General features: G+C 38.5%; 1 protein-coding gene across 3 annotated transcripts; it reads left to right on the top strand.

The window, feature by feature from the left end:
- The first annotated feature begins 756 nt into the window (after positions 1–756).
- MMADHC (methylmalonic aciduria and homocystinuria, cblD type) lies at positions 757–22,284 on the top strand. Of its 3 annotated transcripts, none has more exons than XM_006098490.3 (8): positions 757–895; positions 1,447–1,506; positions 6,425–6,569; positions 10,039–10,256; positions 13,266–13,371; positions 13,958–14,088; positions 20,450–20,536; positions 21,461–22,284. In XM_006098490.3, exons 2-8 carry the CDS (start codon positions 1,498–1,500, stop codon positions 21,653–21,655), a joined length of 891 nt encoding a protein of 296 aa, XP_006098552.1. In that variant the 5' UTR covers positions 757–895; positions 1,447–1,497; the 3' UTR covers positions 21,656–22,284. The 3 variants fall into 3 exon arrangements, with proteins under 3 accessions (XP_006098552.1, XP_023617989.1, XP_023617988.1); XM_023762220.1 differs by having other exon boundaries at positions 805–895; positions 1,365–1,506; XM_023762221.1 differs by lacking the exon at positions 20,450–20,536.
- The last annotated feature ends 724 nt before the right edge of the window (positions 22,285–23,008 follow it).

Consider the following 23,008-nt stretch of genomic DNA (forward strand, 5'->3'; position numbering starts at 1 on the left):
AGAAAGCCCTGGCTGGTTTGGCTCAGTGGATGGAGCATCTGCCTGCGGACTGAGAGGGTCCCAGATTCAATTCTGGTTAAGGGCATATGCCTGGTGCGGACTCCATTCCCAATGGGGGGACGGGGGGTTGCAGGAGGCAGCCAATCAATGATTCCCTCTCATCATTGATGATTCTATCTCTCTCTCCCTCTCCATTCCTCTCTGAATCAATAAAAATACATATTTTTTTAAAAAGTAAGGAAACAAAAAGCATAAAGAGACTAACTTGTCCAATATGACCCAACAGAAATATCAGTATGAATAAAGTATGGATTTCGGTTAATTAAAAAATAACATAGATAAACAAAAATTAAATTGCTAAATAAAAATTAATTTTAATTGTAATTAACTAACATTTATTTTGAGCCTATTAAAGGCTGATAGGTAAAGAAAAAACTAAGTGTCCTATGCTCAAAAACAGTGAGTCGTGAATAATAAAGTAGATACAAAGAACAGAAGACTGTATTTACTGGGGGCAGTAAGAAAATTCTGGGGTGAGGGCAATCTATGAACCGGAACAGTAAGTTAATGAACAAAATGAAATGAACTCCTAACCCAGGTCGGGGGGCGGGGAGGGGGGGGCGGCGCCCGCTTGGCAATTCCTCCACGTCACTCTCCCACCTTTTCTCCTCCCACATTGTTGGCCCGGACTAGCCAATGAAAGGCCAGCTCTGCGTAGGCCTCCTGTGCGCGTGCGCAGTGTCGCGTCAACGAGCCTCTCCATCGACACGCTCGGAAGCAACTTCCTCAGCCTAGGCACTGTCCGCGCAGGCGCAACCCAGCTGCCGTGGCCGCCGCCATCTTCGCGGCGGGAAGAGTCGGGGTCTGGGACAGCTGGAGGCGGCGGCGGTGACAGGTATGGGTGGTTTGCGTCCGCGGTAGCCCCTCCAAATGCGCCCGTCTTCGGGCCACAGCTCTCGGTATTGCGCCTCTTCCCACCGGGCCACGTCTCTGTCCCCATTTTGTCCTGTCACTCTGGCTTCAGACTCTTTTTCGCCTCCTCACTCTTCCCGTTCAGCTCGAACCTTTGTTGGAGCTGTTGGGTGGCCGCCCTGACCTGTGTTAAATGCCTGCTTCGACCCTCAGGACCAGCCCCGGGCGCAGGCTCCCCACTGCTGCCCGGGTCTGGCCCGAGTTGTTTACTGCGGGCGCACCCCGAGGGCCCCGAACCGAGGGCCCCGAGCCGCGGGCCTCCCGGGCGGGGGGCGGGGGCGGGGGCTGGCGGGGGTCTGGGCAGGGCGGGCCTTGCCGAACCAATAGGTAGATAAAGTTACTCGGCCTCCTTGGGAAAACCGAACCCTGACGTTGGGCCTGCGGTGATCCAGGGACACACAGTGGGAGAGCGGCCCTTTCCGAGTCTCTGTTAAAGCGGAATCCGTCACCGCCTGTCGTTCTGTCCTTTCCCAGGAGTAGCTTCACCGAAGGGAGGATCCTCTGCGTCTGCTCTCTCCGCCGGAAATGGCCAATGTGAGTAAACGAGCCTCGCAAGGGGCAGCCTCGTCCAGTGCTAGTGTGGGAGCCCGTTAGGAGAAGGTGGAGGCCGGGTTTGGGAGGGTGTCGGCGACATCCTGTGTTCCAGCCGGTAAATCCGTCCGGTGCCGCAGGGATTTTCAAGCGGGCGATCCCTGGCCAGCCGGGCACTGACCGCCTTCCCTTCAGCGGTTCTCAACCTGTGGGTCGCGACCCCTTTGGCGGTGGAACGACCCTTTCACAGGGGTCGTCTAAGACCATCCTGCATATCAGATATTTACATTACGATTCATAACAGTAGCAACATTACAGTTATGAAGTAGCAACGAAAGTAATTTTATGGTTGGGTCACAACATGAGGAACTGTATTTAAAGGGCCAGAAGGTTGAGAACCGCTGCGAGATTGTCAGATCAAATGTGACAGCAGCCAGCACGGCAGCCGTTCGGTGTGAGGGAGTCAAATTTATATCTGTTTTTGTGGTCAGATCGGCAAAATACTGTGCGTCGCGCTTCAGTATTTTGATGAGCTTTGCGTGCCACCAGACAGAAACGGTAGGAAGTCGCAGGCTTGGTGTGTGGACAGTGCCCAGGGAAGCCGGGGCGGGAAGTGCACGTTCTGCGCCTCCGCGGCAGCTGGAGCGCATCCTTTTCAGTGCAGGGGCACCAGTACTTGTTCCTACACACTCAGGTTTAGAAATACATGCAGGGCCAGCATCCTTTCAATATTTTTTTTAAAATATATTATTTCAGTCAAATACTTCGAATCTGTTTTTAAGCTGTTTTTAAATTCTTTGTGAGCCAAACGGGATGTTTTGTTAGCAGTTTTCGTACAGCAAGTAGCCTTCCAAATCCAACAAAATGAAAGCAAGAGATTGTAGTCACAGAGACCGGAGGTATTTATTGGCTGTCACTGCCCAGTTATAAATCAGACACGCCCTAGCGTAAGGAGTTCACACAGTGGGGGACGTGACGTAGAAAGGAAAACAGCAGCAATAAAAGTGGGAAGTGATTTTTTTAAAGCTACACACAGGTCGGTGCAGTGTGGATTCAGCTTTGCAGAGAAGAGAAAGTGGGGACCTGGGATCACTTAGTCTGAGAAGTGTTTAATTTGAGTTTTGTGGAAGAATGGGATCCAGACAATCTGTTTAAGTGGGAAGAACAGGAGTACGTACAAAGGCATTCCGCCTTACAAAAATCAACAAGTTAGTTTTGCCTTCCCGAGTATAAGATAGGTAGATAAAGTTACTGGGAACTAAGTAGATTGTAGACTTCTGATCAAATAATAGAGAGCCTTGGATGCCAAACAGTAATTTAGACATTTTTTAAATCATGATGATTTAGTCAGAGCGGTGTGTGAGGGAGATTAGTATGGCAACAGTTACCCAGGGTAGTGTTTCTGTAATCGAACCTGATGTATTAAGCGAGAGTCTAATGATGTGACTACAGGGACAGGTTATAGTCTTGGCCACGTAAGATGAATTTTTACCCAGCCATAACCACAGAAGGGGAACGTTGTAAAGCAGCACGTGGTGGACATTAATTAGAGTAGAATGCTAGTATTTGACCTGGCTTTATAAATTAGTTCAGTAGGGTAAATAATTTGAAAGCTACTTTGTAAATCCTCTTATTGTTAGAAAGAAGATCATATAAAGTTAATTTTAATATTCAAATGTACTTTTTAAATTTGGTGTTTATATGCATTGTTGTAAACACTGAATAGGTGTTACTAATAAAATATGCAGATATGTGTGTCTTCAACCATGTCTTAGCATACATAGCAAGGATCAAAAATGCCCATGCTTCAGTAGGTAGACAGGTAAATTAAGAGGCATTGGTGGGGATTTTGACAAACTGAAATGTCTACTTCTGATATAAAGGGAGCAGCCTTCCTTAGCCACAGCATTTGTTGCTAACTATTGCCTTCTGGGAATCTGAATCCAGTGCTGCCAGATCGTCAAGAACAGCCAAAAATCTGCACCTTTTGTGTGAAATCTCAGTTTCTCAATGTTGATACTCAATTCAAATTTCTTTTTTTTTTAAATATATATTTTATTGATTTTTTACAGAGAGGAAGGGAGAGAGATAGAGAGTTAGAAACATCGATGAGAGAGAAACATCGATGAGGTGCCTCCTGCACACCCCCTACTGGGGATGTGCCCACAACCAAGGTGCCCGTAACCAAGGTACATGCCCTTGACCAGAATCGAACCTGGGACCCTTGAGTCCGCAGGCCGACGCTCTATCCACTGAGCCAAACCAGTTAGGGCTCAATTCAAATTTCTTGTGTAACACTGTGGACCACACAAAAATGTCTGTGGATGCATATTGGTATGTTTCATAGATGACCAGTTTTCAGTCTTTGGTATAGACCATTTTTCTCCTCACAGAACTTAGGCCTAAGAAGTGCCTAAAAGACTGTTTCTGTTTATATGCTAAAAGGGTATTAAACTTGAATCTTAATGGCTTGTCATCTTCCCAAGTTTAGAGTCCTGGGTTTGTTTGAATTTAGTCATGTATAAAATATATACTTATCTTCAAACTGAAATAAGCTGGCTATTCTAATTTGGGGGCTATTTTATTGGCTGGAACTTGTAATCATTATGTTCATTAGTTGACCCAGTGTCATAAAATCTGTCAAATTCCCACAAAATATTTCACTTCAACAATAAAAGATTTGAGAGCCATATAGGTTAAAGGGAAAAATTTGAAACTAACTAGTACTATCATCAGCTATCTTTCAGTGGACAAATTAAATGCTGGTTTATTTTGCAAATAAAATGAAACTTGGTGATTAGATTTTCTTAGAATAGGAACAAAACTCAGATTTCATTATATAACTTTTGTTAAAAGTTTTCCATGAAGAAAAATCAAAATAGAGGCTAAAATAATTGTTAATAATATTAGGCAACTTCTGAAATAATCTTCCTGAAATGAAATTGTTTGAAGCACTTAGCACAAGGACCTGGCCCAAAGTAACTAACACTATTGATGTGCCCACAACCTCTTTCAGCTAATCTCTTATTAAGCTGCTTATTTTGAGGCTTTGCTCAAATATTTTTGATATTTAAATTTTTAAATTGCATTTTAGATTCTGAGGCATATTCAATCTGTTAAATGTCCTCAATTGTAAAGGTAAATTTAGGGTATTATAGAAACACCCAAAAGTCTCTAGTTTTTCTACTAGGTAAAAAAAACTTAATAATTACCACTTTTGCCTCTTTGGGCAGATTGGATACAGACACAAGGGAGTGCTTAAATTTTTAGGTGGACTGAATGCTTTGGAGACATGCCTTGCACTTAGGAGACTCAGAGAGAAGGTTCTATTCCAGGTCTTTAAGAGTTGGAATATATAAGGCTTAGAATGTGAGGAAAAAGGGCATTTTAGCATAAGAACTCTTTTGACAGTCTAAAAGAAGGCAGAGAAATATAAAAAATGTGAGGTAGATATTTTTATGTGACTAAAGAGTGAAGTAAGGGAAGAGAGGGTAAAATTAGTAATAAATGCTGTCAGAATTAGACCAGTTCTGATGTCTTGTACTTATGGTAAGAAATAAAGTCAGAAAGAACACATGGGTTGGATTTCAGAATACTAGGTGAAAGGGAAAAAGAACGAGTAAAGTGTCAAATGGCTAGACTATTTCAACATCCTGGTAACTAGTTTCATACCACCTCTCTAACCCCACTCCAGTCCATTCTCTGTGCTGCCCTTAATGGTACATACCTTAAGATATCCATATTTTTATCAGTTTACTCCATTCCCTGCCTACAGAATAAAATTCTGATTTATTATCTTGATATAACTGGCCCTTTACTGTCTGCCAAATACAGAGCCTTTTATAGTTGCCCACAAGTCAACTTTCAAGACTGTTTCTTACTGCACTCCCCTATATCCTCCCTCACTGAACTTGTCACTCTTTGAATATATCTTTTACAGCTTCATACCTTTGTTCCTGAAAGTCGCTTATTAAAATTCCACTTTCCCTAGCAAATTTCTACAAAACCTAATATACCCTCCCTGAAACTCTTTCTTCTCCTTCAAGGATTTCTTAATTATTCAAATATTTAAATAGAATTTTACAGATGACATATTTGTTTTTATTCTTTTCCACTAAACTAAGAGTTGGCAATTTTTTAATTTTTTACTGTAAAGGGCCAGATAGTAAATATTTTAGGCTTTGTGGGCCATAAAGTGTCTGTGCAACTGTATTTAATTCTGCTATTGCGAAAGTAGCGTATAAGTAGGTGTTACTGTTACAATAAAACTTGCTAAGTAGGTGTTACTGTTACAATAAAACTTGCTTTATCAAAACAAACAGCAGACTGTATTTGGCTATAGTTTCCCAACCCCTGCATTAAATTATTCTGACTCAAGTATTTTACTAAAAGTTTATGCATTTACACAGTCATTCATTGTAACACCTCAGAGTCAAGGAAATGAACTTAGGATCAAAAAATGTACCACAAAAGTATGTGCTAAAATGGGAGAAAGTGGACATTGCCATAAAACCAAGAGGAAAGATGGCATGGGAGATAATTGGCACAATTTATAGCAGTAAAAGAAGACAAGGGTTAGAAAATAAGCAGGTTTTGATCTAAGGAAAGGTTTTGAAAGTTCTGTGTTTTGAGAATAGAAGAATCTTACTACTTGGGCTACCTTTATAGTGCAATTTTTAGAGGTTCCATTCTCTCTAGTGTAGCACTCTTAATTCTGGTCTTTATTGGAAAAGTAACTTACTACTTGTTTGTTTTAATATTCGTGTTTATTTTTAGAATTATAAATATACATAATGCTTTTCATATGAAAAGAATAAATGTAGGTTTTAAAAGATATATTGCAGTGTGATTTGCCAGAGGTTGTCAAAGTATAACACTTATATCCAGAAAAAAATAATTTAAAATTTTGTGTTATTTTTAGGTGCTCTGTAACAGAGCCAGACTGGTTTCCTATCTCCCAGGATTTTACTCTTTAATTAAAAGGGTTGTCAATCCCAAAGCCTTTTCAACTGCAGGATCTTCAGGTTCTGATGAGTCTCATGTGGCCACTGCACCTCCCGATATATGTAAGTAAACATTATTATTGCTTTACTTATAATTGTTTCAAAACATTTTTAGTTGTGTTTCCTAGAATATTTCTTCTTGAGGTTTTACAGATTTTCTAAAGTTAAGCTTATACCATTGAATATAGACCCAGAGTTCTGCCAAAAAGAATATTGGCTTCTAAAACTTACTTTCTTAAACACTAGAGGCCCGGTGCACAAAATTTGTGTGTGGGGGGGGGGGTGGCTCAGCCCAGCCTGCACCTTCTCACAATCCGGGACCACTGTCTCCTAACTGCTAGCCTGCCTGCTTAATCACCCCTAACTGCCCTGCATGATGACCTGGTCACCCCCAACTGCTGACCTGGTTGCCCCCAACTGCCCCCTCCCCGCTGGTCTGGTCGCCCCTAACTCCACCCCCCACACACACACACCCCTGCTGGCCTGGTCACCCCTAACTGCCCCCCCCCCCACTGCCGGCCTGGTCACCCCACACAACCTGTTCAGTCGTCCATTCAGTTGTTTCTGTTGCGATGGTCACTTAGGCTTTTATATATGTAGATTAGTTTTTTTCTATCTTCAAAAACATACAGTCCTCTCTGAAACAAATCTTTTAATGCTATTACAACTTACCACTTTTTACCATTCTTTGCTGAATTTTTTAAATAGCTAGCACTTTTTATATATGTGTTTATTGAATCAGTAACTTACCCTCTACAAATTCTGCTTCATCTAATCCATCTTGCACATTATTAATCATTCTAAAACATTTTAATTCTGTCACTTCCTTAATAAACCTTGGTTACCTCCCACTACTTTCAGTAGCAGTTCCAGTCCCCAACCTATGAAAAATTTTCTGGTTCTAAAAAAATTTTTTTTTAACTTATGTGATTAGGTAAATTTCAGAAGTGTTTTATGCCACAGTCCTATATTGGAGACTTAAAATGCACACTAAAATATTAAGGGAGGGCTCTTAGGAATGTAATGTAATGTGTCCTAAAGGAATTGGGCATGGAATCCCTTTTTTCTTGCAACACATTACTTACTGTGTAATGTAAGTTCTCTTGAGCATGCCCCAGGTTTTCTTGCTCCAGTTTTATACTCCATCTCTAATTACTCCAACTTATATCTTTGGAAGGCTAAACATGTATGTATCATAAATGAAAGATTTGACATTCAGGGGTTTGTATCCTGAATATATATAAAAAAAATATTTCATAGACTAATAAGAAAAAGACAGTAGGAAACCAGACAATTTTTTTTTGCATATTATGATATAAATTTTGTTTTTATTTTTACAGATTATAATCCAAATTCAGTGAAAATCCTATTATAATTTATTTATTTTAAATTTATCTTTATTATTTTTATATACTTTTTATTGTTACTAGGATTACAGATATCTCCCATCTTCCCCCTTTCCCCCCTTCTTCCAGCTCCTACCTACCCCCCCCCCCCATGTCTTCACTACCCTATTGCCCGTGTCCATGGCTATGCATTTAAGTATATAAGTTCTTTGGTTGGAGGAACAAGGAGAGATAAACCAAACAATTTTTTAAAATGTATATGAACAGACTATTCCTGGAAGAAAAAAACTAAATGACCAGTCAACATGAAATTATGCTCAGATCCACTATTAACATGGGATTTTTTTTTTCAAGAGACTGTTAGATCTGAATAGCCTTTAAAACCCATCTTATTAAAAAATAGCTGATAGGTTTTTGCTTTTGAACTGACTTCAGTTAATTATTAGTGTGTGTCAGCCTTATTACTCACGATGGTCTTCAGACGAATAGCATCAATATCATCTAGAAACTTGATAGAAATAAAGCATCTTGAGCCCCACTCCAGACCTAATAAATCAGAATCTACAGTTTTATAAGATCTTTGATGATTTTTTTTGACATTTTTTACCTTCTTTTTCCTTCACCTGAGGATATATTTTTATTGATTTTTAGAGAGAGAAAGAGAGAGAAACATCAATCAGCTGCCTCTTGTAAGCTCCCCAACCTGGGACTGAACCCACAACCTAGGTATGTGCCTTGTTGAATGGATCCTGAAACCCTTTGGTGTATGGGACAGTGCTCCAACCAACTGAGCCACCTGGCCAAGACACTGATAATTCTTAAATACTTCTTAAAAGTTTAAGAAATATTAGGCTAGAATGTTTGGGTTAAGAATTATGAGACATAATTGATCACAATTGTCTGGATTCAAGAGGGAATAGTTTTATGATTGATGGATGATGTTTGTCATAGTTCTAAAAGATGAATATGATGACACAATCTAATGATGCAGCAGTCATATTTCTATGGCCATTTTTAGTCACTCAATTTGGACAGAGTATTAAAAAATGTTTTTATTGCCAACTGATGTCTTCGGCAATCATCCCTTTCTGTAAACAAAACTCCTACTTGAGTATTTCCTTGTTTAGTTTTCTACTTTATTCTTTCCTGGATCTTTTTGAAATTTTCACAAGTTAGGATATTTTTTAAAAGTGAATGAAGCACTGTTTCTCTTCTTCTGTAAGTATTTAATCCATGTTAACTCATTCGGCCGGGTAAACAGCATTATGTCACATGGTTCATAAAAGATTTTTCCAGCTCATCATTAACAAAGCTTCATGCCCCTCCCCTAGGGTAACCCTTGTTACGTTCAGTACTAGAGGCCCGGTGCACAAAATTCGTGCACTGTGGGGGGGGGGGGGGAGGCTCTCAGCCCAGCCTGCACCTTCTCCAATCTGGGACCTCTCGGGGGATTTCTGACTGCCAGTTTAGGCCCGATCCCTGCAGGAATGGGCCTAAACCAGCAGTTGGACATCCCTCTCAGAATTCAGGACTGCTGGCTCCTAACCACTCGCCTGCCTGCCTGCCTGATTGCCCCTAACTGCTTCTGCCTGCCAATCTGATCGCCCCCTAACCATTCCCCTGCCAGCCTGATTGACGCCTAACTGCTCCCCTGCCGGCCTGATCGCCCCCAACTGCCCTCCCCTGCAGGCCTGGCCCCCCGCAACTGCCCTTCCCTGCCGGCCATCTTGTGATGCAAGGGTGTGAGGGTCAATTTGCATATTACCTCTTTATAGGATAGGATACTTCATTTTAGATCACCCCCCCCCCCCTTTAAAAACATAAATAAAAGATTTTAAAATAAATACTATTCTTTGACTTAGCTTTTTCTCTTCAGGTAATGTATCTTGGACTTCAGTATCAGTAAAGATTTACTATATTCTTTTTCATAATTATCAAGCATTAAATAATATGGATTACAGTACTTTTATTAAATTTCCTAATTTGCTTGGGAGCTAACAACTGGTTACTTTGATTAGCAATTTGGAAATAACTCAAAACTAATTTTTATTCACATAGGAAAGCAAATTTCAAAAGTCTAGCATTTAGGTAAAAAATACCCAATTCTAAAAAGAATTCATTCTTTCAGTCTCCCAGTATACTTTATCATTAAGGAGAAAATGACTCATTTTGTTGTTTCTTTTCAGGCTCTCGAACAATATGGCCGGATGAAATAATGGGACCATTTGGTCCTCAGGACCAGAGATTTCAGCTTCCTGGGAACATAGGTTTTGATTGTCATCTCAATGGGACCGTGTCACAGAAGAAAAGCCAGGTTCATAAAACTTTACCTGATGTTTTAGCAGAACCTTTATCAAGTGAAAGACATGAGTTTGTGATGGCACAATATGTGAATGAATTTCAGGTAAATTGTTAATATCATATATCCTGTTTTTATAATGCTATATTAATTTCCATAAACAGTACTTTTATTTGAAAAAGTAAAAGAAAAGTACTTAATTCCAATATATACAAAAACAACATATATAGATTTTTGAAAGTTGGCATTGTCCTATGTATTTTACTTTAGATTATAGTCTTTTTAGGTAATTAAATCTTCAGAACTGTCTTTTGATAACTGCTTATTTCATCAAATAAAGGTAATTTGATTATTTTTATTTTACTGAATATTTAGATTTTTGTTTTTCACTTTTATAAATTGTAATTATTTGTATATGGACTAAATTCCTGCTATACTCCTTTAGCCATTTAAAAACTTAAGAAAATTTTGAGATCTCTGAAATTCTTCAGATGCAGTAATCTAAAAAGGAAAACTTATAATGGGCTTGTGTTATTTTAAATACAACTTCTGAGGGTTCTTTTTAATGAATGTTTAAACTGCTATTGCATAAATGAATGTTTTTAAGTGAGTTTTTAAACTAGTATTGCTTCACTGCCAATCAAGTGGAAAGCTATGTGCTATTCAGAGTTTCTGTCAAACCCCTGATTCTTGTCATTTTTCACATTTCTACATAGTTTCAGGCTAGGTTCTTACTAATACCATGTTATTAAAAGCAACAACCCCTTACAGTTATTATGGGTTATTGGCGGGGAGGGGTTTGTCCCTCAGCCCAGGCTGCACCCTCTCCAATCTGGAACCTCTCAGGGGATGTCCGACTGCCGGTTTAGGCCCAATCCCTATGGGAACGGGCCTAAACGGGCAGTCAGACATCCCTCGCGCAGTCAGACATCCCTCGCAATCCGGGACTGCTGGCTCCCAACCGCTCGCCTGCCTGCCTGCCTGCCTGCCTGATTGCCCCTAACAGCTTCTGCCTGCCAGCCTGATCACCCCTAACCACTCCCCTGCCAGCCCAATCTCCCACAACTGCCCTTTCCTGTCGGCCTGGTCACCCCTCACTGCCCTCCCCTGTTGGCCATCTTGTGACCACATGGGGGTGGCCATCTTGTGCGAGGGCATGACGGTCAATTTGCATATTACCTCTTTATTATATAGGTTAACCTAATATTGGGATACAGTTGAACTCCCCTGATTTTTTTATCTCAAATAATTACTTCTCCGTCCTCTTGACTCCTCCTCTATCTACCAATCACATGATATTTCCCATACATTTCTGTTCTTCATCTTTTCTTTTAAATTAATTGCTGGTCACTTATTCCCTTGGCTTCCTTTCTCAGGCGGTGTTTTTATAAATTCTAACTTAGTATGTCTACCATTGCTGGGTCTATATTTCTGTCTGCCCATCAAACATCTTTGGCTATCTCACAAGTCCCAGACTTTGCATGTCTAGTACTGAATTAGTTCTACTTTCTCTCAAAACCTGTCCTTTCATATTTCTGGAGTATAAATGACTTAGCTATCCTCATACTGTCCCAAGATAAAAATTATACTGCCAACCTTGACTCCTCTCTCCATCATACCTCCATAAATAGTAATGAAATCTCATTGCTTTTATCTCTTCAAGTAGCTTTTATATTATTTGTGCCCTTTCACTTTTCACTAATATTGCCAGAGTTCCAGGCTACCTTATCTTACCTAGATTCTTAGAGGCATAAAATACGATGAACGGTGGAGAAAGGATAAATCTAGGTTCAAAGGTTAGCTCTGCCATTTACTTAATGAGAAAATGACTTACCTTTCATAGCCTCTGTCTCTTTATATATAAAATGGGGGTAATGATTTCAGGCCGGGGGGGGGGGGGGCTAGAAGAGGTCAAGGGGGGGAAAAGGAACTTATGTAATATTTTCAACAATAAAGATTTTTAAAGTAATGATAATAATAATAATAATCTCAGGCCCAGAAAGTTATGAGGATTATATGTGAAAGTATATGTAAAGCAGTAAGTGATTAATACGTTGGCTTTTACTAGGCTATACCTGCTTCTCAATACCATACATCTTCCAAAGTAATACTACCATTAGCTTTTTATCTTATCTGGCTATTCCTCATTACTTATAAAGTCAGAATTTCGTAATGTGGTATAAATATGGCCTTCCACAATTTTGACCCTTATCATTCCCACCTTACCTCCCTCTACTTCCTACTTTCTCTGTACCTCAGTAACAGCATGCTTTTAATTTTTTTAAATACACCATCCTTTTTGACCATTGAATGCCTTTACCACTATTATTATCTCTTGCTGGACTCTTTTCCTCCTGAATTTCTAACCTATATTGGCACCTATTTTTTTAGCTATCAAACATGCACATAAATTAAAATTTAACTCAAATATGATGATTTCAACTTTTTTCTGATTTCTCTCAGCAAAGCTAGTTTCTTCCCTATCTATAATGCTAGAAAACTTTCTTCATAACTCTGTAGCATTTTTCTTATTGGATTGCATTTATTTGTTCATGCCATTTTTCTTCTACTAGCTCTGATATACCTAATAGTAAAGACTGGATTTTTTACCTTTGTAGTGCCTGTGCTTGTCAGTGTCTTATGTATAGTAGATGCCCAGTAAATTTCAGTTGAATAAAAGTCTCTAAGCTCTTTCTATAGGAGAGGCTGCATATTTAGTCATCTTATTTTGTAAGTTAGTGTTGTTATCCCCATTTTAAAGATTACAGAATGAAAGAAAAGAAAAGATAATTAGATATCACCAAAATATAATGAACGCAATTACGGTATTTTAGTTAACTTCTTAGCCAACTTCTATTCATATCAAGTCTCATTATATCAGTATATTTATACATTCTTGGTTTTTTATTTCGGTTTTTTGTTTGTTTGTTTTAGATTTTTCAGATCCTGTATTCATCATAGAGAAAAGTTTGAGTGTATCAGAAAAAAACTACTACCCCACCAATAGTTAGATTAGGATTATAAAAAAACTTTCTAGGGAAGACAAGTTCATAACAGGCAAGATATTTTATTTGAATTCTAGATTTTGTTTACTTATATTTCTTTTCCCCCTAGGGTAATGATGCACCTGTTGAACAAGAAGTTAACAATGCAGAAACGTACTTTGAAAGTGCCAAAGTGGAGTGTGCAATCCAAACATGCCCGGAATTGCTACGAAGAGGTATGTTGTGCTTCTATGCATTTTTCACTAATGTATATTTGATAATGGTACTAATTTTTTTAATGTGTTGAATAATGTGCTCCGTAGGAATTGTAATATTTTGTTTTACTTAATATTTTACCATGTCTGGAAGAAAATGATTACATGGCCAAGATAGAGGCTTTCAGATGTACCCTGCCATCTGACCTCATGCCATTGGATAGGCATAGTAGAATTTTTAATAACTTTTTCCCTGTAGCTTTTCCCTAAAGTCATTCCACTCCTCTGTGATTATTACAGCTATAGTTACATGAGCTGATACATAATCATAAGAAAAATCTTAATAACAAACTTTTAAAAAAATTATAAGACCATAATATGTAACCCTTCAGAATTGTTGTCATTGATATTTCAGTTCATCCAACCAGAGCAGAATGAAACAAAATCAAGTTTGTCATCCTTTTAAAAAATAATATGCATTTATAAACCTGAGTTGGTACCACAATAATTTTAACTTAATCATCTTTCTAAAGAAGTGTTTTTATGTACTGATTCTCTTTTTTAAAACCAAATTATTTTCTTCTTGGAATTTTTTTCTTATTTATAGATTTTCAATCGCTATTTCCAGAAATGGCCACCAACAAACTAATGATTCTGACTGTAACACAGAAAACTACGAATGATATGACTGTGTGGAGTGAGGAGGTAGAAAATGAAAGAGAAATGCTCTTAGAAAAGGTAATCTCTTTCAATTGTTGACAATTTAGTTTTATGATTTTATTTAAATAGGAATGAACCAATGTTTTAAAATGCTAGGTGTCTTTTCTAGCCTTTATTAATTCTCTGCTAACTTATTTCATTACTAAAGAACTTACATCTTTTCTAAGAATATCAATGCCAGCCCTGTGCGCTAGGATCTGGGGTTGATAGCAGGAGATGCGCTTTCCTGTGCCCTTGCGGCTTATGGCATGTGGTCCTCCACACATGGACTGATAGACTTTAATTAGCTTGGATACTAAACTACTCCCGACTGGGACATGGAAAGGAAGCTCTGGACACTGGCCTGTTCCTGGAACCCCAGCTGCACCTTTTGCAGGACTCGCTTCTCTCAGTAAACTTTTGCCTCACTAATCATTTCCGTCTGGGACTTCATTCTTCGATTTCACGAGACAACGAACTAGGACTCAACACCCCACATTTGGGATTCACTCTCTCTGCTGGACTGTTGAGCTGAATTTCATCCTCTGCCCTTTGTGCTCCTAGTTCTCAGGCCTTCAGCCTGGGACTGCAATTTACATCTTTGGCTCCCCGGCTCTCAACCCTTCCAACTACACCGCCACCATTCCTGGGTCTCAGCTTACAGATGGCAGATCATGGGACTTCTGTGCCTCCATAATCATGCTTCTCATATAACTCTGAGTCCTGGCCACCAATGCTGCTCAAAAACCTTCAAAGAAGTAAATCCACTCTCCATTACTGAAGTGCAGTATTCCGAGTTCCCCAGAAATTGATCTCAGAACCCATCCCTTTTGAACGTGTGACCTGAGGAGGAACCAAGATGGCGGCATAGGTTAACGCCGGAGTTTGCCACCTCGAACAACCAATTCAAAAATACAACTAAAAGACGGAACGGACATCACCCAGAACCACAGGAAGGCTGGCTGAGGAGAGATTCTACAACTAGAAGTAAAGAGAAATCCATACTGAGACTCAGAGGAGGCGCAGTGTGGAGGTGAAATACTAAGGTGCGGAGGTGCGCGTGGAGTGGGCCGGCGGCGGAGGGCGCGGTTGTTGGTTTCAATCGGGAGGGAGTTTCAGACTCTGAGCTCCAGATCCAGGCGAGTCTCTAGGGACCCAGACTCAAACGGGAGAAGCGGGAAGGCAGCTTTTTCTCCGAGGTTTGCAGTGGTTGCAGAGCCGCTAGGGATGGAACTGAGAGCAGCCATAACTGCTCGCCCCGCCCGCCCTATAGATCCCCTGGGACCTGCCCCGCCCAAGCCCTGCACAGAAGCATTTGCCGGATAGCCTCAGGCAAAGGCTAGATTAGCCCCGCCCTAGAGATTCAGCACAGAAGTTCTCCCACTGCAGACACAGCTGACTCTCATAGCCAGTTAGCCTGGAAGTCAATTCACCCCTAGTATTGCCGACAACAATTAAGGCTTAACTACAATAAGACTGCGCACAAAGACCACAAGGGGGTGCACCAAGAAAGCATAAAAAATGCGGAGACAAAAAAACATGACAGAAATGGAGGATATAGAGCTAAAAAACACACTTTTGAGGGCTTTCAATAATTTGCTAGAAACTGCCGATAAACTTGATGAGAGCCTCAAGAAATCTAATGAGACCCTCGATGTTGTGATAAAGAACCAAATAGAAATTAAGCATTCACTGACTGAAATAAAGAATATTATACAGACACCCAACAGCAGATCAGAGGAGCGCAAGAATCAAGTCAAAGATCTGAAATGCGAAGAAGCAAAAAACACCCAACCGGAAAAGCAAAATGAAAAAAGAATCCGAAAATACGAAGATAGAGTAAGGAGCCTCTGGGACAGTTTCAAACGCACCAACAACAGAATTATAGGGGTATCAGAAGATGAGAGACAGCAAGATATTGAAAACCTATTTGAAGAAATAATGACAGAAAACTTCCCCCACCTGGTGAAAGAAATGGACTTACAGGTCCAAGAAGCGCAGAGAACCCCAAACAAAAGGAATCCAAAGAGGACCACACCAAGACACATCATAATTAAAATGCCAAGAGCAAAAGACAAAGAGAGAATCTTAAAAGCAGCAAGAGAAAGAGACTCAATTACCTACAAGGGAATACCCATATGACTGTCAGCTGATTTCTCAACAGAAACTTTGCAGGCCAGAAAGGAATGGCAAGAAATATTCAAAGTGATGAATAGCAAGAACCTACAACCAAGATTACTTTATCCAGCAAAGCTATCATTCAGAAGTGAAGGTCAGATAAAGAGCTTCACAGATAAGAAAAAGCTAAAGGAGTTCATCACCACTAAACCAGTATTATATGAAATGCTGAAAGGTATCCTTTAAGAAGAGGAAGAAGAAGAAAAAGGTAAAGATACAAATTATGAACAACAAACATGCATCAACAAGTGAATCTAAGAATCAAGTGAATAAATAATCTGATGTACAGAATGAACTGGTGATTATAATGAATCAGGGACATAGAAAGGGAATGGACTGACTATTCTTGGGGGGGAAAGGGGAGTGGGAGATGCGGGAAGAGACTGGACAAAAATCGTGCACCTATGGATGAGGACAGTGGGTGGGGAGTGAGTGCGGAGGGTGGGGCGGGAACTGGGAGGAGGGGAGTTGGGGGGGGGAAGAGGAACAAATGTAATCTAAACAATAAAAATTTAATTAAAAAAAAAAGAATATCAATGACAATTTTGAACAACTAAGATTCTGTCTACACTTTCCTTAATTCTTTTCAATTTAGTTTTGTTTTAGGACATTTGGAAAATAGGGTAAAAAAATAAAATACACTCTTCATACCCATCTCTCCCTCTGTCTGACCTTCCTTTCTCCTTCCATCTCTCTCCCTCTCTCTCTCTCTCTCTCTCTCTAAAGCAGCGGTTCTCAACCCGTGGGTCGCGAACAATGAAAATACATCCTGCATATCAGATACTTACATTACAATTCATAAAAGTAGCAAAATTACAGTTATGAAGTAGCAACGAAAATAATTTTATGGTTGGGGGTCACCACAACATGAGGAACTGTATTTTGATACTAATGCCATTATAGTTGTAAGTCAGTTTTTTATAACCAACTAGTGGCCTCGTGCACGGATTCATGCACATTGAAAGGAAATTAATTAGAAGAAATATTTTAATATTGCTATTCGCCCTTTCTCTGTAATAGAAGTGTCAACCAAATTCACGATCAACAATGACAGATCAAAACACATGTGTGCGATTGGCATCAGCGAGAGTTTTATCTGTATCATGCAAGTCAACTTAGCCTTTTGTATATATACAATAAACTTAATTAGTCCTGCTTTCTGATTTAGCTAAACTTTTTCCAGCCCAGTGAAGCACCCCAACTTCTCTTTCAGGTAATTGTCAGCAACACAGCAGTAAATATCAACATGAATCAGATTATTATTGTAGATCATGCAGGGAGAACAAAGGGTAAAATAATTAACTGCAGCAGTGTTTGACCATATTCTGCGCAGTGAGAAAACCTGAAGTCATTTTCAAGGTCCACCATTTCTTCTTTACAGTTGGGTCAAGTTTCCAAACTTTCTAAATCTCCGTTTTCCAGCTAATGAAAAGAAAATAGGTTTCTACCAAGTCTCCTATCTACCCAGGACTTCTGTGAGGATCAAATGAGATGAGGCACGGGAAAAACACTTCACAGATATTTGGTTAAAGTGTGAAATGTTTGTACCTGGCTATAAAGCAAGTCGTGTTCCCGGCTGAAGAAACTCCAAGGAGCTAGTCACTAGGGAGAGGAAGCGGGCGTTGCTACATGATGCCATTACCCAGCGCCCACAGCCACTATTTCCAGGCTGGGCTGGGCCATGGGCCGCATTTTGCGCCATGGGGGTCTCGGCAGCATTGGCTGCGATTTGGTGGGCTGTCGCTCCGGGGTGGTGGCAGGGCCTGTGTCCCACTTGGGGGAAGCCAAGTGCTGCTTTGTTGGTGCCAGGTCCACGCTGCCGTGCATCATCATGGCAGCTCCTGCGTGGAGCGTCTGCCCCCTGGTGGTTAGTGCATGTCATAGCAACTGGTTGGACAGCCAGAGGGACACAGCATATTAGCCTTTTACTAGTATCTATAGATTTTAGCGCTTTGAAATGGCATATGTTTCACCCTGTGATTTTTAGTTTATGGAAAGAAAACACACAGATTTTTCTATTTTAGATACGTTAGTGATTATTTTAGAACCACATGTATTTTCCTGTCCAAATAGGTATTTTATGTTTTGTGGTTTAAATGTATTTTTCCAGCAGATGTCAGTATTCAATATTGACAAATAGAAATCTTAAGAGAAATACTTAAACTGGATCTTTTTGTGTGTGTGATAATAATGGGATTCTTTTAGTTAAACATTACAAACATTTGATTGTATTGTTTTTTTCTTTCCTTACAGTTTGTGTATAACACATCTCTGCATGATACTGATATATATTCTAGTGACTTTTCTACATCATTCAGTAGTTTTTCTATTTTTAAGAATTGCGAAGATTAATTAAATACAGCAATAAATAGAAATATTAAGTGTGAAGGTAATCTAAAGAACACAGTATTAATGTTTCTCATTAGTTTACAAGAAAGTATTGGGAGAAAATAAGTTAGCTTAAGTTGTATACTAGTACATGTATAGCAGGAGTCAGCAAGCTTTTTCTGTAAAGAGCCAGATAGTAAATATGTTAGGCTTTGTGAGCCAAAGGCTCCAACTACTCAACTTTTGTATTGCGAAAGCAACCATAGACAGTATATAAATAAATGGGCCTGGCCATGTTTCAGTAAAACTATATACAAACAGGCAGCCATCCGGGTTGGACCCTCAGGTTATAGCTTGCTCACCCCTTATTTAGGATATAGCCCATATTCCTAAGGTTTTTACTTTTGAGGATGTCAACTGAAGTCAGTGAAGTCTGTTTACTCTGAGTGGGCCAGGAATCCATATTATGTAGCACTGCACACACCCTGATATCACCATTCAGCTCTCAGTTGGTTCTTTCTGCTTGGCCTCCCAGAATCTCACCATGTGCGTGCACAGCTCAGCTCTTGACTATAGAATCAGTCAATTGCGCTGCAAACTACCTGGAGCCTTGTTTGCTTATCTCCCTCTTCTTCAATACCTCTTCCACAAATTCCATATGCTTCACCAGTCCATAATTCTTGTTTTCTACTACCTCCTCAGTGCAGTGACACCATTATTTGCTTGGAATCCACTTCTTTGCCTGATGACTAGAGGGTATACCCAGACAAAACTGAAAAATATGGGGAATCACCTCATCTTTTCTCCATCTGTCAAAGATAACAGTTTTGTCTGACTGTTATTCAGGACCTAAAAATAGTTGCCTCATATATTTTTGTCACTTTTATAGTTTTCAGCAGATGACAAGTTTGGTACCTATTACTGTTATTGCTGAAAGTGGAACTATACCCCATTTTTTAAAAATAGGTATAAGTTAATCTTTTTTATTGATTTCAAGGATAGGAAGGGAGAGAGAGAGGGATAGAAACATCAATGATGATAGAGAATGCAACCCTGAGCATGTGCCCTGACTGGGAATTGAACCATGACCACCTGGTTCATGAGTCTACATTCAACCACCGAGCCACACTGGCCTGACGTATCCCCTTGTTTTTAAACATTTATGGTCTGTCATTTTTTGTGCTTTTTTTTTTTAACATTCTAATCTGGGTCCTAATATTTGTTACTGTCTCCACTGGTTAGACTTCTGATAAAGCTAATAAAGTAATCATAGGAATTAGGATGGCAAGGCCAAGATTTTGACTAGGTGATACATGCACATGGTATATGATAATTATACACTATACAAAAAAAATGGTTTTATAATGAAAAGTAAGCATCCTATCCCATGTATCAATTTATCCTGTTATTTCTATGTACCTTTTCAGAAGTATTTCACGACTGAGAGGAGATAGATGTGTTTTTGAAGGGCACATAAACAAGTATATGATTTTAATGTTTATTCAAATTAATGAATGGTTCAGATCTTTTTATTTTGAACATTTTGTTTTTCCTTTCTTACCTTATTTCTAATATTTCCATAGTGTTACAAAGTAGCAACTATAGCTTATTGTTCATGATAAATTCAGGAATCAATAGCACAGAACTGATTAGAATTAGTTTCTAAAAAGTTTAGAAAAAAATACACAATTTAGACTTCTTGAAAAAAATCAAAATGTTATATGAACCATTAATCTTTTAGACTGGTGAAAATAATCTTATGACTTTATCAGTTTCAAGTTGTTACTAATCTTACTGAATTCTCTGAAGCAAAACATTTATTTTAAAAATTTATTAAAAATAAAAATCGATAGCCCTGCTATCTTGAGCATATTATTTGTCTTTTTCTATGCAGTTTATCAATGGTGCTAAGGAAATATGCTATGCTCTTCGAGCTGAAGGCTATTGGGCTGACTTTATTGACCCATCATCTGGTTTGGCGGTGAGTAATTAAATTAAAAGTTTGAAAGCCAGGTTATGTAACTTGAAGTAGAAATGGTTTTTATTATTGCGAAATTCTTTGTAACTATAACCTTGGTAAAAATAGATCATTTAAGACTTTTTTCAAACCTCACAGTTTTACCCAAAAAAGTACCACTATGAGTCAGTTGCATTCACAACTTGGAGGGACCCCTATCACTCATACTTAGGTTTCTCCATCGCTTTAAGGATTTTAAAATTAAAAATAATAAAAGTTATTTCCATCCTCATTATTTAATTTATATTGAATTGATGTGTTTATTGTTTGTTAGTTGAAAATTACATGTAGTTTCTTTAAGGAAGAAAAAATATTTTTAGAATTAAGGAAATATGGATGATAAAAGAAATATTTGAAAAAGTAACAATTTTAAAAATTAACACAAAGTTATATTTTGAAAATAACTGATTTACATTGTAACATTTTAAATTCTGGGTATGTTTTTTTTGGTTAAAATAGTAATTTTTTAAAAAAATCTTCAGATAGGAATATATACTGTTTCTTCTCTAAGTCAAGTAAGATAGAGTATAGACTAAAAATGAAGAACTTACTCTGGACTTTAGCTTCCTTTTCTTGTAAATGATAAAGATGAACCACAGATGATTATCTAAAATTTATTCCATCTTTAAAGGTGGTACAATGTTATGCATTTGGTTCTAGATAACATGAAATTTGCTATATCATTCATTTCACATTTCCAGAATGTACAAGTATTGGGGGGACAGGAGGTATTAGGGCAGTTTATTTGTTTCATGCGACCTTTTTATTATTTGTTTTTTAAAAATATTTGGAGTATTAAAATAGATACATGTTTATGTTTGCATGAAAATTATTGCTACATTGTCTTTCTTGCTAATGAAAATACTTCATTTTTTAAATTTCCTCCAGTTTTTTGGACCATATACAAACACCACTCTTTTTGAAACAGATGAACGCTATCGTCATTTAGGATTCTCTATTGATGACCTTGGCTGCTGTAAAGTGATTCGTCATAATCTCTGGGGTACCCACGTGGTTGTAGGAAGTATCTTCACGAATGCAACACCAGATAGCCATATTATGAAGAAATTAAGTGGAAACTAGCAGTAATGTCGATTTATTTACTGTACTATTTCTACTTAGCATTTGGGTTGATCTATAAACACTGTCAAAGGCTTCAGATTTTAAAATTTACTTATTTCTAGGTATTTATTTCAACATTTGTAAATTTACAGCATTGACAAGGATTTGTGATTTTTAAATCTCAAAAGTTCATATTGGCTGTGAATACATGTTAAGCACATCCACATTGTACAGAATGTGGTAAATAACATGTAACTATGGTATGATCTATTGTTACTGCTCCCCTTTATTGGAAAAACCTTAATTTTAATTATTTTCTCCCAAAATAAATTATACATTTGCTTATGGTATTTTTTTTTCATTGCAGTATTTTTTAAATGTGGTGCTTAAGACTCCTAAGAAATTGTATTAATCTTTATAAAGTAGTTTTTTTAATGGATGTGATTGAAAATTCTAGATTTTACTTTTCCTAATTTTCTTTTTTCTTATACCAATCTTGAGTATTACTTTGAAATAATGTACATATAGGAAAAGAATAAGAATAATACTACATGTATAAAGGCATATGAATCTCATCCTTATATATATTAAAGGAATAATTCTTAACTTCTTGGTTGTAATAAATAAATGTGGATTATTTTGAGACAAAACTATGCCTCAAGCTGTTAAATCATCTCTCTCCAATTTTAACAAAAAATGCAAACTGTGAGACATTACAGCAATACCTCATTTGTGACAGAGCTAGTTTTTACAGCATTGTGAACTTTTTAAAAAAATCACACCTTTTCATTGGTGAGGCTTTGCCAGTAGGAATAGAGACAAATCTCAGGAGAACAAGTAACTTCTACCAAATGAATTATTTCATTTTTGTCACATTTGCAATTTTACTTCAGTGTACTTACATGAAATGCCATAGTCATTAAATACGCTTCCTTAAAATGAAAACAGGCTAGAAAGATGAGGTTGCGATGTTATAATCTGCTTTGATCTTGTCGTATATAAAAATAGATGCTCTCCTAGCTGGTTTAGTTCAGTGGATAGAGTGTCAGCCTGTGGACTGAAGGGTCCTGGGTTCGATTCCCATTAAGGGCACATGCCTGGGTTGTGGGTGTGATCCCCGGTAGAGGGCATGCAGGAGGCAGCTAATCAATGATTCTCTCTCATCATTGATGTTTGTATCTATCTCTCTCTCTCTCCCCCTCCCTCCCTCCCTCCTTCCTTCGCTCCCTCTCTCCCTCTTCCCTTCCTCTCTGCAATCAATAAAAATATATTTTTTTAAATTAATAAAATAAATATTTCAGTGGCATCTTAACCTCACCCCATTCAAATGAATACAGGCTCCTTTATTTAAAAAAAAAATAGATGCTCTAATTG

The sequence above is a fragment of the Myotis lucifugus genome, unplaced genomic scaffold, assembly GCF_000147115.1.
Source record: "Myotis lucifugus unplaced genomic scaffold, Myoluc2.0 scaffold_238, whole genome shotgun sequence".
Taxonomy (NCBI): Eukaryota; Metazoa; Chordata; class Mammalia; order Chiroptera; family Vespertilionidae; genus Myotis; species Myotis lucifugus.